The sequence below is a fragment of the Erpetoichthys calabaricus genome, chromosome 6, assembly GCF_900747795.2.
Source record: "Erpetoichthys calabaricus chromosome 6, fErpCal1.3, whole genome shotgun sequence".
NCBI lineage: Eukaryota > Metazoa > Chordata > Cladistia > Polypteriformes > Polypteridae > Erpetoichthys > Erpetoichthys calabaricus.
The window spans coordinates 83205493-83225220 of record NC_041399.2 but is presented as its reverse complement, the minus strand read 5'-3'; the positions used below and the strand labels follow the sequence as shown (position 1 = coordinate 83225220).

At 36.7% G+C, this 19728-nt stretch overlaps 1 protein-coding gene across 1 annotated transcript in view; it reads left to right on the top strand.

Annotated features, from left to right (window-relative positions):
• clul1 (clusterin-like 1 (retinal)) overlaps positions 1 to 19328 on the top strand; it is a 31215-nt gene extending 11887 nt beyond the window's left edge. The window contains exons 3-9 of the mRNA XM_051928754.1: positions 4707 to 4855; positions 6371 to 6541; positions 9200 to 9646; positions 9980 to 10172; positions 10998 to 11212; positions 14912 to 15090; positions 19063 to 19328. Of these exons, the coding sequence (XP_051784714.1) occupies positions 4707 to 4855; positions 6371 to 6541; positions 9200 to 9646; positions 9980 to 10172; positions 10998 to 11212; positions 14912 to 15090; positions 19063 to 19078 (1370 nt within the window). The 3' untranslated portion in view covers positions 19079 to 19328. The remainder of the gene's footprint in view (positions 1 to 4706; positions 4856 to 6370; positions 6542 to 9199; positions 9647 to 9979; positions 10173 to 10997; positions 11213 to 14911; positions 15091 to 19062) is intronic.
• The last annotated feature ends 400 nt before the right edge of the window (positions 19329 to 19728 follow it).

Genomic DNA, 19728 nt, shown 5'->3' with positions numbered 1-19728 from the left:
AGTAGGAACAAGACAGAATACATGTGTGTAAATGAGAGGGAGGTCAGTGGAATGGTGAGGATGCAAGGAGTAGAGTTGGCAAAGGTGGATGAGTTTAAATACTTGGGATCAACAGTACAAAGTAATGGGGATTGTGGAAGAGAGGTGAAAAAAAAGTGCAGGCAGGGTGGAATGGGTGGAGAAGAGTTTCAGGAGTGATTTGTGACAGACGGATATCAGCAAGAGTGAAGGGGACGGTCTACAGGACGGTAGTGAGACCAGCTATATTATATGGGTTGGAGACGGTGGCACTGACCAGAAAGCAGGAGACAGAGCTGGAGGTGGCAGAGTTAAAGATGCTAAGATTTGCATTGGGTGTGACAAGGATGGACAGGATTAGAAATGAGTACATTAGAGGGTCAGCTCAAGTTGGACGGTTGGGAGACAAAGTCAGAGAGGCGAGATTGCGTTGGTTTGGACATGTGCAGAGGAGAGATTCTGAGTATATTGGGAGAAGGGTGCTAAGGATAGAGCTGCCAGGCAAGAGAAAAAGAGGAAGACCTAAGAGAAGGTTTATAGATGTGTATGAGAGAGGACATGCAGGTGATGAGTGTAACAGAACAAGATGCAGAGGACAGAAATATATGGAAGAAGATGATCCGCTGTGGCAACCCCTAATGGGAGCAGCCGAAAGAAGAAGAAACACTGCTGATCTAATTTGATGCCACAAACTCAGTGATAAGTGGAAGAACAGCTGATTAAATCAGACATGAGAATTAATGTCCAATTAGGAGATGATGAACTCCGCCGTGGACAGTCTTAAGCTTGGCTGAGAAAGGAGGAGGGTTGGGCATAGAGCTAGCTACCCACCCTGTTAAACTAAACCTGGAAAAAAAAAACGCCAACAAGAGATCAACAGGACTCAGTACTGGGAAGAGATGGGTCTTCGACAAGAAGATTTATGACGCCATGTGATGGAAGCCTGAAGTCTTGGGAAGTCACAAGACCGACAACACTTCTTTTGACCAGGGCAGCCAATTCTAGAATGTGAGAACCATGTATTAGACAGGGAACACTTTTCAAGTAGAGGTTGGAGATGAAAAACTACAACTTCACCCTGCTTGAAATCAGTGAGACCAAATGGACACAGTCTGGACAGAGTCTAACAAGAGAGGATAATATACTCCTGACATGAAATGGATAATGTTCCCCACACTCAAGGAGTAGCACTGATGTTGTCCAAAGTAACTCAGAGAGCTCTTATAGGATGGGAAGCACATGGCAAAGGATCATCACAGCATCCTTCTAAACCAAGAAGAATAAGAAGATCAATATGAATATTGTACAGTGCTACATGCCTACCAACTACAGAGAGTAGGCAGACAAAGACCAGTTTTACCCCAGACTACAGTCCATCATTGAGAAGTACCCAGAGAGATAGAGACGTTAATATCCTGATGGAGGACTTCAGTGCCAAGATCAGAAAAGACAACACTTAGTACAAAGACATCATAGAAGGCCATGGACTAGGGAACATGAACGAGATTGGTGAGAAGTTGGTAGATCTGTGTGCACTGAGCAACTCTGTTATCAGTGGCAGCATTTTTCCCCACAAAAACATCCACAAAACCAATTGTGTATCGCCAGTGCAAAGTTCAGAAGATCAATGCAGGATGTGAGAGTAAAGAAAGGAACGGACATGACATTAGATCACCACCTCATTGTGGCCAAGTTGAAGCTGAAGAAAAGCTGGATGATGGCACACACAACACAACATAAGTATAACACAGCTCTCTTGAGAGAGACTAGCAAGCAGGAAGAATTCAGCGCTGCACTCAGCAGCAGGTTTCAAGTCCTACAACACCTACTGGAAGAGGAGGAGAGTACCCTGGAGAATAAATGGAAAGAGATAAAGCATACAGTGATGTCAACATGTCAGGAAGTGCTTGGCTCCAAGAAGTACCAGCGCAAGGAGTGGATCTCAGTGGACAGCCTGTGCAAGATCCAGGAGAGGAAAGTGAAGAGGACGGTGTTCAACAGTAGTTGGACAAGAGCAGAGAAGGCCAAGGCACTAGCAGAGTACACAGAAGCGAACAGGCAAGCAAAGAAAGAGGTCCACAGTGGGCACCTCACAAAGGCATTCGAAGTGAGGACCTGCGTCAGACAAGGCTGTCTACTCTCACCATTTCTCTTTCTACTGGTGATTGACTGGATCATGAAGACCACCACACCACAGAGAAGACGGGATACGGTGGACACCTAGGACACAATTGGACAATTTGGACTTTGCTGATGACTTAGTACTATTTTCACACACTCAACAGCAGATGTAGGAGAAGACTAACAACATAACAGCCACCTCTGTGCAAGTGGGGCTTAGTATACACAAGGGCAAGAGCAAGATCCTCAAAATAAACACAGTCAGCACCAACCCAGTCATAATGGATGGTGACGCATTAGAGGAGGTGGATTCCTTTATTTACTTGGGCAGTGTCATTGACAAGCAGGGCGGCACAGATGCTGAAGTCAGATCACAAATCAGGAAAGCACAAGCAGCAACTATGGAACATCTGGAGTTCCAAAGGAACTTCCAGTCAACACCAAAGTCCAGCTATTCAACACCAACATTAAGGTAGTCCTTTTACATGGAGCAGAGACATGGAGAACTACAGACAACACCACCAAGAAAGTGCAGGTTTTCATTAACAGCTGCCTGCAAAATATTTTCTGCATTCACTGGCCAGACACAATCAGCAACAGTAACCTCTGGCAGAGAACAAACCAGATACACATAGAAGAAGAAATCAAGAAATGGTTTTGGGGCTGGATAGGACACACCCTGCAAAAGCCTGCAAGTAACATCATCAGACAAGCCCTAACATGGAAAACCCAGGGAAATTGGAAAAGAGGCTGACCGAAGAACACCTGGCCAAGAGATTTGGAAGCAGATATGAAGACCATGAGGATCACCAGGAACCAGCTGGACAGAAAAGCCCAGGACAGAGATGCTTGGTGATCCATTGTCAGTGATCTATGTCTCAGGAGGGATAGTAGGCGAAAGTAAGTAAGTAAGTAAGTAAGTAAGTAAGTAAGTAAGTAAGTAAGTAAGTAAGTAAGTAAATAGGTAAGGAGATGATGAAGAACTGCAGCCAATGCAGCACTCCATGACCAGGCTTAATGCTCCCTATTAATAAGAGAGTTTGCTTTTTTGTTTCTCTTGCTTATCAAACACAACAAAACTATTTTCTAATTTTATTCTGATTTTTGTTCTATATGTATTCTAATTTTATTCTAGTTTTTAATTTTATCACAATTTTTTTATTGTATGGGTTGCACAGTTTCTTGTGGTGGAGTGTAAGCTACAAAATGAAAATAAATTACTCAGTTACATGGTACATGTAATGATGCACCTTAATAAAAGGATGTCTTTGTGTTCTCTGTGTGTTTGTATAGTTGCTATGTTTATGCCATTCCAAAAGATCGCACATCACAAACATTTTTATAAAATGCATTGCATTTGTCTTTCAAAAAGATGGTGCATCACAGACATTATCACTGCTTTTACAAATCCCATACTGAATGACATATAAGAGAGACATATGCATTTAATGGTGCACCTGAAATGTTAACTCTGAAGTCTACATTGATTACTTAGATTTCAGTGTGTCTTAGACAGGTAGCAAATCTACTACATTATATTCTCCAAAGTGCTGAAATGACATTTGAGAATAATGATTGGACAAAATAAGAATAATTTAAAAGTGTTGCGTTCATTCTCACATGTAGTCCACAAACATTAGTTAAAGTGGCTTGCAAAAAGACAGTCATCATATCTGAGCAAAGTGACATTTAAGTGTATTATGTATTTTACTTATATAGTTATTTTTAATAACAATTTGCCCTCCAGTCTACAAACATCTAAATAAACTTGCCTTCCACCAAAGTTTCTTGTGAACAAAAATTTTTCTTAAATTCCACTCCTTCCCAAGTCATTCCTGTTCAATTGTATGATCAAGTCTCCTAACTGCGAGGCAGCAGCACTACCACTGCGCCACTGTGCCGCCTGGGCATATTTGTGGTAGAAGAAATCTAAAATAAGTTAATGTAAAATATTATACACCTAGAAAGTAAAAATGTTAGATTTGAATTCACAATGGAAGGTCTGTACATTGAAAGTACATCTTATGAGAAGGATTTAGGACTCATAGTGAATGGCCTGTTCTTCTGTAGATTGTTCTAATATTCTGATAAAGAATTTACACTAAGAAATGTCTGTTGCTTGCCTGTGGTCTGACATACAGTATCATTGACTTTGGCCCATGGTGGTTTGAGAACCACAGTAACTTGCTCCTTCAGGACCAATTCTAATGTATTTTGGATTTTAATAATTTTCTGCATGCATCCTGTAATTTTTTTCTTTCTCAGAGTGCAAATTTGACTAGATATTTCATTGTACTTCACTCCTTCAACTTCAGTGTAGAGATAGCTTGTCATATCAGCATTTAGAGATGCACTAGTCATAGGGCTACATGTGGATCTTGGAGTATGTGTATTACTTATCTTTAATTTAAAAATGTTTTCCAAGCATCCATGATTAAAAGAGAAAAACACACGCAGACTGAAACAGATGAATGGACTGAAGAATATAATTATTTCCTGAGAGTGTGGGATACATAAAGGTAAGAACAAAGAAAACAGATACATTGCTTTTTTATTTTCTTCCTTAGAATTGTCCACTAGAGGAGAGAAATATGTAAATGAGGAACTGCAGCGAGCTTTATCTGGTGTAAAGCATATGAAGAAAGTTATAGATCAAAATGCAGAAAAGCATGAACATCTCATTTTGTCATTGAAGCACAGCAGTGAAAAGAAGCAGGTAAAGCCATGGAGCATATGTGCGCGTTTTTGTGTATGTATGTATGCACAATGTATAGTGTTAAGAATGCAGTAATACAGCATACGTTTTGTGACAGTTCCTATTAGTTTGCTATGGCTTGCTTAATCTTATTCAAATCAATAAATATCAATACCCTTTTCAAAACATTTGGGTTCATCATGTAAAGTCATAACAAACTTCCCTCTTATAAGTTTTGTACTCCTTTCAAGATAGTTGCCTTGAATTTTTCCTCTTCTTTAATTACACTAAACAAGCTACTGCCAATAATTTCAAACTATTGCTCATCTCATGGCATTACACCAAGTACAATTTCATAATTTAGCTGTTTGGTGATAGATAGATAGATAGATAGATAGATAGATAGATAGATAGATAGATAGATACTAATACTTCATTTGTTCCTAAGAGAAAATAAAAACCTTACAGAAGCTCAAGAAAAATAAAAATATTAAAATAAATAACAGCCTTCCAAACATACATAAGATAATAAGAGAGCTGCTAATGTCCAGACTTGGACAGGGCAAGGCTGGTTGGAATATAAACTAGAATATAAATTAGAGAAAATGGGAGCACCAGGGCTAGGCAAGAATATAGGATGTTAATCAAGAGCAAAATGTGAAATGGATCAAAGGAAAAGGCAATGGAGCAGTCTGAGTAATGAAGGAAGGAGGTTAAAGAACAGAGCAACAAACAAACCAAGAGATGCCAGAAAAAAGGCATAGTATGAAATATACAGTATATTGTATAATTAAATTTGTAAATGGAAGGCAAAAATAAATCTCTGTGCAGAGATGAAATATTGCCAGCATTACAGTATAGGAGAGTTCACCTATTTATATATAGTATAGTCAGCAAAAGCTGAAAGAAATGTCTAAAACAGACTGAACACAGAGGTGTGGCAAAATATTATTGGGTTATAGGTCAATTTTTGACTGTTCACTGTTAGTAAACAGCTTAACTGTGCTGTTCATTGTAGTTTTCCAACCACAATATCCTTTCTTGAGTGTTATCATGTCTCCCAAGCGTTAAGACTCTTGTCATGTCAATTTGTGGATCCATGCATATTACATACAGTATTTCGGATGTCATTTACAAATGGCCTCTTCTTTTATTGGATGGAAAACAAGATATGAGGATCCGTCAATAGTGTTTTACTTTGGTCCTTTGTCATGTTTTGTTACTGTGGCTGAACACTGAGGTTCTTATTCCCATAAATTCAGAATAAATCTTCATATTAGCATTTAATCAAAGGCCATTTTTTAAGATTTGGTATTCTATTGAGACAATAGAATGAAAGTAATTTACAAATTTAAAAACTCTTAAATATATTCTTTATAAATTTTGGAATGCACAATTTCCATTCCTTTGTTTTATTTGTAGATGCATCATGCAAAAATGTAGTGTGATTTATCATCACAGTCTCCTGCAATGAAGGATAGAAAAAGTCAAAATAACACATTGTCTTTCTCTAAGGCTTCTTTTTATTTATATTAGAGAGCACTTCAGCTTGCTAATGATGTTCAACAAAAGTTGCAAGACGCAGAGGATCAGTGCAAGGAAGCCTTACAAAATTCTTGGGACGACTGCAAGCCTTGTCTTAAAGATACCTGCCAAACATTCTTTACATCAAATTGTCGTAGAGGCTTTTTTTCATTTTCTGCCAAGGTAAGTGAGTTTAAGGTGGAGAAAATGACATTTTAAAGAATCTGAAGTCGAATGATATAAAATAAATATAAGTAACATTTTCAAATGCATATGTATGCTTGTGTTAGACTTTTAAGAGCTTATTTATGAGTAGGTCACAGAAAAGAGGGGTTTATTTTTCATTCATTCAAGATGTGCTTAGGGACCTGGCATGGGACAGCAAAACACATACATTTGTGAAGGTCCTGGAACAAGATTACAGTGGGGCAAAAAAGTATTTAGTCAGCCACCAATTGTGCAAGTTCTCCCACTTAAAAAGATGAGAGAGGCCTGTAATTTTCATCATAGGTATACCTCAAATATGAGAGACAAAATGAGAAAAAAAAATCCAGAAAATCACATTGTCTGATTTTTAAAGAATTTATTTGCAAATTATGGTGGAAAAAAAGTATTTGGTCACCTACAAACAAGCAAGATTTCTGCCTCTCACAGACCTGTAACTTCTCCTGTAAGAGGCTCCTCTGTCCTCCACTCGTTACCTGTATTAATGGCACCTGTTTGAACTCGTTATCAATATAAAAGACACCTGTCCACAACCTCAAACAGTCACACTCCAAACTCCACTATGGCCAAGACCAAAGAGCTGTCAAAGGACACCAGAAACAAAATTGTATACCTGCACCAGGCTGGGAAGACTGAATCTGCAATAGGTAAGCAGCTTGGTGTGAAGAAATCAACTGTGGGAGCAATTATTAGAAAATGGAAGACACACAAGACCACTGATAATCTCCCTCGATCTGGGGCTCCACGCAAGATCTCACCCTGTGGGGTCAAAATGATCACAAGAACGGTGAGCAAAAATCCCAGAACCACACGGGGGGACCTAGTGAATGACCTGCAGAGAGCTGGGACCAAAGTAACAAAGGCTACCATCAGTAACACACTACGCCGCCAGGGACTCAAATCCTGCAGTGCCAGACGTGTCCCCCTGCTTAAGCCAGTACATGTGCAGGCCCGTCTGAAGTTTGCTAGAGAGCATTTGGATGATCCAGAAGAGGAATGAAACCAAAATAGAACTTTTTGGTAAAAACTCTACTCATCACGTTTGGAGGAGAAAGAATGCTGAGTTGCATCCAAAGAACACCATACCTACTGTAAAGCATGGGGGTGGAAACATCATGATTTGGGGCTGTTTTTCTGCAAAGGGACCAGGACGACTGATCCGTGTAAAGGAAAGAATGAATGGGGCCATGTATCGTCAGATTTTGAGTGAAAACCTCCTTCCATCAGCAAGGGCAATGAAGATGAAACGGTGGCTGGGTCTTTCAGCATGACAATGATCCCAAACACACCGCCCGGGTAACGAAGGAGTGGCTTCGTAAGAAGCATTTCAAGGTCCTGGAGTGGCCTAGCCAGTCTCCAGATCTCAACCCCATAGAAAATCTTTGGAGGGAGTTGAAAGTCCGTGTTGCCCAGCGACAGCCCCAAAACATCACTGCTCTAGAGGAGATCTGCATGGAGGAATGGGCCGAAATACCAGCAACAATGTGTGAAAACCTTGTGAAGACTTACAGAAAACGTTTGACCTCTGTCATTGCCAACAAAGAGTATATAACAAAGTATTGAGATGAACTTTTGTTACTGACCAAATACTTTTTTTCCACCATAATTTGCAAATAAATTCTTCAAAAATCAGACAATGTGATTTTCTGGATTTTTTTTTCTCATTTCGTCTTTCATAGTTGAGGTATACCTATGATGAAAATTACAGGCCTCTCTCATCTTTTTAAGTGGGAGAACTTGCACAATTGGTGGCTGACTAAATACTTTTTTGCCCCACTTTACATACAGTATGTACCCACCATAGGTTAGTACCCTGCTGGATTCAAATCTTCAACCTTGCACTTATCAGTCAAGCAACCTGGTGTAAAAACAAATGGCTTAGCTTCCTAGGCTAAAAAAGGTAAAACACAAAATCCTAGTTTGTGAAACTACATCCACTCTTCTTCTGAGTGACACCCAATATCACAGACTTTCTGTATTTTTGCAGCCACAAAATTAAATAACATTATGAAAAAAGTGCTTGCTAGGCTTTTACATTTTTTCTATAATAGTTCAAAGTTGGCAAGCACTTTATTAATGGTCATCTCAAGGACATCTCACGTGTCAGGGTTTGCATTTAGTTTGTCTTTTCTTCTTTGAAAATTTTTTCTCATGTTTAGATTCATCATACCTTTCATGTTATATTTGTCTCCTGTCAGAATTTTGAATTACATTAAAGAAAAGCCCTGTCTTTACTTAAGAAAGAAATAATGATTTCAAAGAATTTCAGGTCCATGACTTTGCTCCCTTACATCTATAAATTGAAATGTTCACCTTACCAAGCTGTAAAACAACACAGCAACTCTAGAGGCAACTCACAATTGTCAAATCTCTTGTATTCTTATAATTACAAGAAAATCCCCACACGTTATAACATAGTCTTCTGTTTTATAATGCACAGTGTGGTATTATTCAAACCCTGTTTTATATTAAAATTCTGTTTTTTTTCTGCATTTATTTATTAATATAAGAATTGTAGATTAGATGAAGTCTGTATTAATTATGCAGTATTTTAAGAAGAATAATCCTGGAACTGGCCCGTTATCTTGAGCTCATGGACTCTATATCCATTCACAGGTGGAGAATTTTTTTCAAGAGTTTTCACCTTTCCTTAGCACCTTTGACAACCAAGACATTTTAGTGAATCAGAATGAAGAAAGTGGTGATAACGTGCTGGCACATATGGAAGATTCTTTTAAAGAAATGGTTTCTGAAGTGAGCATGTTGTTTGACAGAAGCGTGTCTCTCTTTTATAAACTGCATGAAGAATTTGATCAGTCTTTTCAAGCTGCCTTTATTTCAGGCCTAAATGTGGAGGGTGCACAGAAGAAAAAGATACCACTTAATGATGTTGATTCTACTCAGGGATTCCTTGAAGGTTTGACACTGGAAAATGTGATGGAGTCTTTCTTTGATTTTGGAAAAGCAATTTTTGAAGAGTTTAGCTCTGTGGTTACAGAAGTGCTTGATGAATTTAATGATACTGTGACTGAAGAAGAAGAACACGAAGAAGGCAAGTTTCTAGTGGGTTATGTTAAAATTATTTAGGAATAATATTTTGCCTGAAGGAGAAGGTAAGTGAATTTTTATCATCTTTCATTTCTCTCCAAATGCTAAATTAGAAGCTAATTTGAATATCTTTTTTTTGTTCATTTTAGTATAACGTCTGTTCTGAAGCTTGGATAATAGAAAAACTAAAGCTAACAATCAGATCCTAGCTACTTCAACCAAGAAAGTGTATTAAATAAATTAGCTGCTCACAGCCTAAGTACTATATATCCAGATTTGTAATCTCTTCTTTTTTGGCTATGTTTTGTTTAGACTAAATTTCTTTCACTAAATTTTGTTTTAACATAATCAGAATTTGGCAACCTTTATTACACAACATATTATTATTATTTATTTATTACAGATCCAGAAAAGGAAAATCTTTCTTCTAGGATAATGATCAGACCAAACAAGAACCTGTGCAGAGCCCTCCGCAGAAATATCTCAGAGTGCTGGCACTTGCAAAGCAAATGTTATTTATGTCAGGAGCCTTTGTCACAAGGTAAGTAGAATCTGGTTGGCTATAATGCTTTTAGTGCTTTTAGGAAAATTAGATAAAACGTTGTTTCCTCCCTGAAAAAATAAAAAGAAGGTTAGAGGCACAACTTTGCAGTGGTATAAGTTTCATCAGGTGATCAAAGCTCATGGCTCATGCCATTTGACTCTACTGTATATAAGCCATTTTTCCTTTTAATGAGGGAATATCTTTTCTTGGGTAGGCCTCCTGAGAGACAGAAAAATAAATTCTGCATATCTACTGTCTAGATTGGACAGCATTTAATTCTATGACCTGGCCACCTCTATTCCTGCAAGCTATGCAACCTTATCTCAGGTTAACCAATTAAAAGGTTACTGAGCAAGGTATCCTGTCCCACTATGTATTAATACTCCCCAAACACTCTTATTCAATGTGCTTTGTTTCTATCTGAAAAGAAATATAGTAGTGTCACCCTAGAATAAGCAAGAATCCTCTTTATTCCCTTTTTGTTTTTAATTAATTTATTGAGTTTAAGGTTCCACTATAATACATATATTACAGATCAGTAAGACATATAGTACCACATCTCATTTAAGTTCAATGCTTATCTAGAGGGAAGAGTAAGAAAATCATTTAAAAAAATAAAATATGAAATAGGTTAGCAATAATTCATCATGTTTAATTAATTGCGGACAACTTTAAAAAATGCCTGCCAATCTCAAAAACATTTGGAATTGATCTATATAAATTTATTTAACTCTAATTTCAGGTAAGGGGATTGATTGCTGTTCTAGCCAACAAGTTAACATTTGTACTTACTAATGTGAAGAATTTTTTTTCTCCATGAAGAATGCTCCAGTGTTCCTGAGTTGCGTTCCAAGCTCAGTGAAATCTCACAGCTTATGAACATCTCTATTCAGCAATACGAGGAAGTACTTCAGATAGTCCAACAGCATGCTGAGAACACGGGTAGCTGGTTCAAGCACATGGCAGACAGTTTTGGCTGGGTGGCTGAACTTGTTAATGCTTCAGTGGATTCTGACAACATGTTCAACATCACAACTGTAAGTTCTGATTATTAACTCTAACTAGGCAGTGTTCTCTTGTATTATTTGTTTATTTACATTGCTATTAATAATATTTAAACAAATGCATTTTTGCATAATAATAAATATACTTTTTGTCTTTTCAGGTGAAAATAAAAAACATCTTTGTAAAAAAATGGTAAAAAATATACATTTGTTTCGCAGTTCTGATTCTCTTGATTGTATTATCATCTGAACTGTAAAAAACATACATTTTAGGTATAAAAAGAGATCAATACTCTTAATTATATTTTCTGATGATTAGTCAAAAATCTTTTAAAGATTATTTTTAACGTGTGTCACGCCTCACTCCTTTAGATCTTTTTTTTTTTTTTTTTTTTACACAGGATATATTTTTATTAAAAAAAGTGAGGCTTCAAAGGTTGAAAACTACTTATGCCAACTGAATATTTGTAGTGAACAATACAAATAAAAGTAATCTGCAGCACCTCACTACTGCATTTATAGTTCACTTTTAAAAATTTACAATTACTTAACCACTGTAATTCACAATAGTCAAATTTCAGGCACAATCATTCGTTAAGCTGTACATCATTTATCACTTAACTTCTAAAGTCACCTTTTGAATATCACACTTCATCCCACTTTGAGTCTAAAATCAGTCCTCACCATTGACTGAGTGAAATGTCATGCCAGAGATCAAGTATCACACTTCAATAAGCTGTACTTTTATTGCATGGGGCATCAACCTTCATTGAGTCCCAAGACAGGCTTTGGAGTTGTGTTAGTCTTGACAACTGTAAGTAATTACATAAGTATGTAAGTAGGTAGGTAACTAAGTACTGTACATACTGTAGTTAGATACAGTAAGTAGGTCAGACAGTCTACAACATACTGTATTCTCTGTTTTGATGATAGGTAAAATGTTATCCCTTCTCCTGCTATCTAGTCCACAGACCTACGTGCAGCTTTGGCTCTGCATAGTGCTGCAAATGTTACACAGTTTTTATTTATAATGTGTGTTAGTTATAGTACCATATTGTTAAATATCTGTGTGGCAAGTTCATGTGTTAACACTAGCTTAGCATGTGGAAAAAAGGCATTTTAAAGCAATGAATTGTTTTCATATTTACTTTTTATAAAATTTGATTGAATATGTATCCAAAATACCTGGTAATAAGTTAATAATAACTGCTGATTTACTAATACAGTATATACAAGATATTATCTTCATGTTTTCCTTCTTACCAGCCCATTTACTATAAGTCAATGCTCAATTTCTTCAAAGAACATCATTAAGGGTAAAAACTGCATATTACTAAGAAACCCTGAACCATAGTTAGAAGAAATATATTAAGTGTAATTATACCACAAATGCTAAACTGATGACTTTAAAGTGGAAAGAGAAGAAATAGACATAAGTGACAAAAAAGCAAACATTACAAATGGAGTTAGAATTATGCTGTAAATACAACAGTCTAACATTGCTAAAACCAAGAAAATGGATGTCATAAAGGTACTTACACAAAAGCAGAAAGTTTAAAAAGAAAAATATTTGAAGAGGATGCAGCCAAAAACTTCACCAAGTCAATCATATTGACTTAAAAAAGCTAGTGGGAGGATTGTGTAGACCAGAGAACACTGATTTTGCCTTCAAGAAATCAAATATATTGATCCACTACTTAAGGGAATATAAAAAAGACATGCTGATTTATTAATAAATGTAAAAAGAAAGGCCTCTTGAACCTATTGATCACAAATGTATTTCTTCATCACGTCATAGAAACTGACAAAGTGTACAGCAGCAATGGCTGGGGAATGTGGGCTTAGAACATAGGCACTTGTCGGGAGACACTAAAGAAATAAATCTGCTTTGTGAGAAGGAGGAAGTTGTGGGTTTGCAAGTTGCTTAAAATAAGCTGTCACTCCAGAAGTCACAAGATGACATTTCAACCTATTATTAAAACAAAAGGCAACCTCCGTAAGAGACAAAATGGTAGACAAATAAGATGTTAAAAATAATACAAACGTGCCAAAACTTAATGTGCCAAAATTATTCAAACCCAGAATTATAACACCTACATATTAAAGACAAACTAGATAGTTGAAGTATTTCTGCTTACTGTGTGTTTAAAACTAGAATAAAGGATGTTTATCCCTCTGTTCATACATTTCCCTCACTTTATAGTGTATGAATGAGGTACAATTTAAAACTATTGTCACTTGCGAATTCATGTACCAATAAATATTTTGTAATGTCTAGGGAAGGGGTGGCCAATCCTGATCCTGGAGAGCCGTAATGCCAGCAGGTTTTTGTTCCAACCCAGATGCTTAATTAGAAGCCAATCTGCACCAATAAAAGATTTTATTTAATTTCATAGCTTGTCAAAGGTTAATCTATACTATGTCAGTTCACTTTTAAATCATAGATTTTTTCCTTGCTAATGATACATGTATCATCCAAGTGATTTGAAGGCTAAAATGGATGAGTAATTTTCAGTTCTTCACTTTCTCTTCAGACAGTCCTTCTGACTACTTATTTAAACCAAATAGTGAATGGTGAATACACACAGGTGGAAATGGAAACAAACTACATGTAGAACTGCTGGTTCCTTTGTCATTTGCATCTTATTGCTAAATAAGGACTAGTAAAAACATTCTATACAGCTGTTTAAGACTAAAATAAGCAATTAAGGGTTCGAAATCTTAACAAGCGAGACAACTAAAATGAAACAGAAAATTTTCAGTTGAGCAATAAGTGCTTCCTCAGCATCCTGAGGCTACCACAGCTCTCCAGGACCAACATTGCTCCGTCCTGATTTAAAGGATCTGAGTCTTAAATAGCAAACAAATTAAACGAGGTTAATAAGTAGCAAGAACTAGTCATTAATTAAGAAAATGGTTAGAATGAAAACCTGAGCCACTGTTGCTCTCCAGGATCAGAGTTGGCCACCCCTGGATAGGGCATCTTGATAAATGAAGCAATATGTGTGATACCTCATTCTTTCTTTAAAATGTTATAAACACAAAAAAAATATCCTTTGATGCACTCAGAGACAATAAAGCAGCTGCACTTTATTTTGACAAATGGGCAGAGACCTGCTTAAGTTGTATGCACAGAAGCTTTATATAAGGCAGACTTGGAATCTGGATGACAGATTAAAAAAGTGACTTTGGTCAGAATCCATGTTGCTAATAACAAAATATCACTTAAAACAGTTTTTTTTTTTCATAGGTGTATAAAATGTTTACCTGATTGTTATATGAATTTAATGACAGGCACAAATTGGCCAAGTGTTAATTTTATCTGTGAGCATCATTTTTGTTTTGTCATTTTGAACTTTGTCAGGGATCTTTTTGAAATTTAAGCTTCTTGAATTGTAATGTGTTATAATCCCTTGCTTTGTGTTTTTTGATAAATTATATAAAATACTACCATATTTTATAGTAAAAGAGCAATATTATAGTAATTTTATGTAATTATTACACCAGTAACTGAAAAAATTAAAGTGACAATTCTAATATGCTTGTTACAAAAGGAAAAAAAAACATTGAACTTTAATATAATGTATATAAAAATACACGGGTTATTACTTGTTTAGAACACAGTAAATTGACATAAATATTATTTTAACTACATTAAGTGATTTCAGCCATTTGTTGGCTCATACCATGTACAGTATGTGAAAAATATAACACAGAAATATTGTCCTGTAGGTTTTGCCTCAAGGAGATGAGACGGATCCAATGAGCACTTCAGATACCACAGTGGAAGTGAACCTGTTAAGCTCCCCCACTTTCACCTTTACTGTGCCTGGTGGATTAAAAGTACAAGACCCTGCTTTTGTCAAATATGTGGCTGGAGAAGCTTTGGAACACTACAGAAAGCTATTTAAGTTAGTTTTCCTAAATATTTTTCATATTGTATTTAAACTGTATAACAGAAATGCACAAGACCTTAAATTATTGCAATATAACAGTCTTATACAGAGGAAATTAATTAAATCAAACATCAAAACTATACAGACATGTCACCCTCCCTGCTGCCAAGACTGGCTGTCCACTTAGCACATCCTTGCAGTGACTCCTAAGCTCCCTTGCACCATCATGCTCCTCCCACTTCCTGGCTATTTTTCCTTCCATGATTTGACCTGTTATTATGTTCCTCTTAACTTTGGTGGCTATTAGTATGTTATCTAGGGCTTTACTTCCAAAACTGGTCAAGTTTGGTCCATCAAATTATTCACTCCCACAGACCACACTGCTCTCTAGCAGCTCTTGCAGACTATTCTGTCTCTGCTTCTTAAAAAAGTATAGAAACTTCTGTGAATAACCACAGCCCCAGGTACTCAATATCATCTCAATATCTTCAATAACATGTATGTGTACAATGCCTTCAGAAGGTATTTAGACTCCCATCACTTTTTACACATTTTGTTATGTTGCAGCCTTATGCTAATAGCGTTTAAATGCACTTTTCCAGCATCAAACAACTCTCAATACCATAGAAAGAAAAAGCAATTAATTGATTTTAATTTAGCTGAATTTTTGAAAATGTATTAAAAATTGAGAAAAAAAAACCCCTAAAATTTCCCAATGACACAAGCATTCAGACCCTTTTCTCAGTATTTTGTGGAAGCACCTTTGGCAGCAATTACAGCTTGCAAATCTTCTTGTATATGATGCAATAAGTATTGCGCCCATGGATTTGGAAATTTTCTGCCTTTCTGCTCTGCAGATCCTGTTAAGCTCTGTCACATTGGATGGCGAGTATTGGTAGACAGCTATTTTCAGGTCTCCCCAGAGATGTTCGATTGGGCTCAAGTTTGGGCTCTTTGCTGGGCCACTCAAGAACATTCACAGAATAGGCCCTTAATGACTCCTGTGTTGTCTTTCCTTTGTGCTTAGCGTCAACCTTCAGCCCAGTCTGAGGTCCAGAGCTCCACCAGGTCAGGTTTTTAATATGGATATCTCTGTACTTTTCTCCATTCAGCTTCCCTCAACACTGACTAATCTCCCAGACCCTGCCCCTCAAAAATAACCCAACAGCATGATGCGGTCATCACCATGCTTTACCATTAAAATGGTACTGCACATGTGAAGAGTAGTGCCTGCTTTCCTCCAGTCTTGGCACTTGTAATTGAGGCCAAACAGTTCAATCTTGGTTCCATCAGACCAGAGAATCTTGTTTCTCTTAGTTTGAGAGTCCTTTAGGTGTCTTTTTGCAAACTCCAGGCAGGCTGTCATGTGTTGCCTGGACACTCTGCCATAATGCCCAGATTAGTTGATGTACGTATTGCAATAGTGGTTGTCCTTCTAGAAGGTTTTCCCATTTCCACACACGCTCTCTGAAGCTCAGCCAGAGTAGCTATCAGGTTCTTGGTCTCCCTTCTTACATTGTCCTTCTCCTCTGACTGCTCAGTTTGGACAGGCAGCCAGCTCTAAGAAAAGGCTTGGCTGTTATAAACTTATTCCTTTCAAGAATTATTGGGGCCATTGTGCTCTTGTGAAGTTTCATTGCAGATATTTTTTTCCATAGCCTTCCCTAAGTCTGTGCCTCAAGGCAATCCTGTCTCTAAGCTTTGTAGACATTTCCTTTGACATCGTGGCTTGGTTTTTGATCAGATACACATTGTCAACTGTGGGACGTTATATAGACAGGTGTGTGCCTTTCCTAATCATGTGCAATCAATTAAATCTACCACAGGTGGACTTCAAATAAGGTGTAGAAACATTTTAACCATGATCAGTACAATGGGATATGCCTGAGCCAGATGTCAAGTGCCATAGCAAGCATCTGAATACTTGTGTCAATGTATTATTTCAGTTTATTTTTAATAGATGTGCAAACATTTCTAAAATCCTGTTTTCATTTTGTCATTCTAGCGTACTGTTTGATGAGGAAAAAATAAATAAAAACAATTTTAGCATAAAGCTACATCATAGGAAAATTAATAAAAAGTGAAGGGGTCTGAATACTTTCTGAAGGCACTGTATACACAGTACTATTGTTTGATACCTCAGTATTAACAGCTTGAAGATGCTGACTGTACCCAATTAAACCATTGCTTCTAGCAGCAACTCAAAAAGATCATATTCTGTCAATACCTCTTTTCACCTGGTGTTTGATAGTTCTTGGGGGTTTTGTGTTCTCATATTTATCCAGCATTTTGGCATTCCTTCCTAAATCCACTATTTATGTCTTAATGCTTATTGCTGGTCATGTCTGTTGGGGATTATGTCCCATGTATACCATATTTATAATCATCTATTTTCAAACCCACTTAATCCACTTTGGGATCATGATCATATCCGCATGCTATATATATATATATATATATATATATATATATATATATATATATATATATATATATATATACAGTCCATATACTGTTCATACATAAACACTTACATAATACCTACTTTAGCTAATATTAAATGAAAAGCTCTTTCAGCTCCGGAGAACTAAGTTTGAATCCTGCACCAGTCACTGTTTTTGTAGTAACTGCTGTATGTGTTCTACCCATGTTCACATATATTTTCTTCAGGTACTATGTCTACCTCTCACACACTAAAACATATACTGTACCTTTAGATTCAACAGCCTTGATCAGTATAATTGTGTGAGTGAGTGTGAACATGTGATGAACTGGCACCCTAATTGGTTTGCTTTTGCTTTGTGGCCAGTGCTAATGAGAAAGGCTTCCACATTCTTCAAATATAAATTGGAACAAGCAAGTTAAAAAATGGATGAACAAAAGAATTGATGGATGGGTTAGGAAAATGATAGGCATAAATACTGTATGTTATTGCTGAGTATGTCAGGTAAAATCTTAACCAAACAGTTTATTATTTGTTATGAAAAGATGAATAACATAATTTATTAGAAGACATGATCACTAGCTGGACCCAAAAACATTAATATGTTTGTGAAACTCTGTAATAAACTTTAAATAGACTTTTAGCAGACTTTATTTGTTTTGTAAGTGTATGTTTCGTGAAATCCCTTTTATAGTGTCTGTCACAAGACAAAAAGTAAGAGATGAAACAAGATCATAGGCAGTTTCATTAAGTTCCCACAGCACATACTAAGAGTAAATCATTTTGTACCTACCCTAGGGTGATTCCACAAAGAACTGTAAGAAAGCCAGTACAGTACTCTTGTGCCCTTCTGATATTAGCAGCATAAATTTGATTTTCTTTTAGGGGAAAAGGCATGAAGGACAATTGAGAATTGTATCCCTTTAAGGTCAACTGAACAATCAGGGATGCAGAGACACAAGGCACCAGTAGAGGGGGTTCTATCCTAGCATCCCTAGAACCAAAGATCGGCCATGCCCGACAGTAGTGGTAATGGGTCTTTGGCTTAAAGTGACTCTGGAGGGGGACTTAACGCCACCTCACAGAAAAGGAAATTGATAATTTAGATTTGAGACTCACATTGTAGCAAGGGATCACCAACATGAGTAACAGGGGCCAGGATTGAGAGATAACGAGGGTGAGGGTGGGGATAGGTAAGTAAGAAAACTAAGTGGGTTAAGGTAAATGAGTGAAATATATTATCTGGTACTTGGAAATGGAAACAAAAAAGAAGGCACAGTGAAGCTGCAGGCTTGATGTTTTTATGCTAGCTATTTCTCTTTCTCATGTTTATTTTGTTAATAAGCACAGTTTTGTATATTTAGAAGTTCTTAGTGTCATTTAGATACATGGGGATGCTACATGAGCATTCACTTATTTTATATTATGTTTACAAAAAAACATTTAAACCTCAGACAGCATTTTTACTAAAGTATGTTAGAGTCCTGAATGCAAATGTAAAGCTGGGCAACAGTTCACTTCTTAAACATGTTTTTGTGTTGCAGGCATGATGTTCCTTGAAGAAGCAAGGATTGGAAGTGTATCTTATTTATTGCTAAGAAAAAAATATTTTCAATGTATTGCAACATAAAACAGACATTTAAGGTAATAAGTACTGTATTCAATAATTTGTTACAAATGTATAATGTAGCTTACAAAAACTTACATTAATGCAGTTAATATTTTAAAGTATTAGGACAAGTTATGCTGCCCAGCTGGTCTGTTGATGGGCATAATCATCATTAAACTAATAAATGTGCTTTGTGAAAAACTTGTGTTTTAATTAATTGATTTATTTTCATAAACTGCTTTACCATATTAGCTGTGCTTAAACACACAAAAATACAATTCATTGCTGAATAAATAATTTTCCTTGCACAAAATATGCAACTTGGAGAATTGTGTTTTTGCATGCAATCATATGCAGGTACTAAAAATCAACCCAACAGTTTTACAGAAAAGCTAAAATAACTAACATCAAGGTAACCAGATGTGATGCCACCTCACAGCACTTGGAGCCTGTTGAGGTGGCTCCTGCATGGAACTTGAAAATTCTTTTCTCTTCACTCTGTTCACCTCAGACTATAAATAAAACACCAGGTCATGCCACTTGCAAAAATTCTCAGATCACTCTGCAATTATGGGGTGTACTGATAAGGGGGATGAGACAG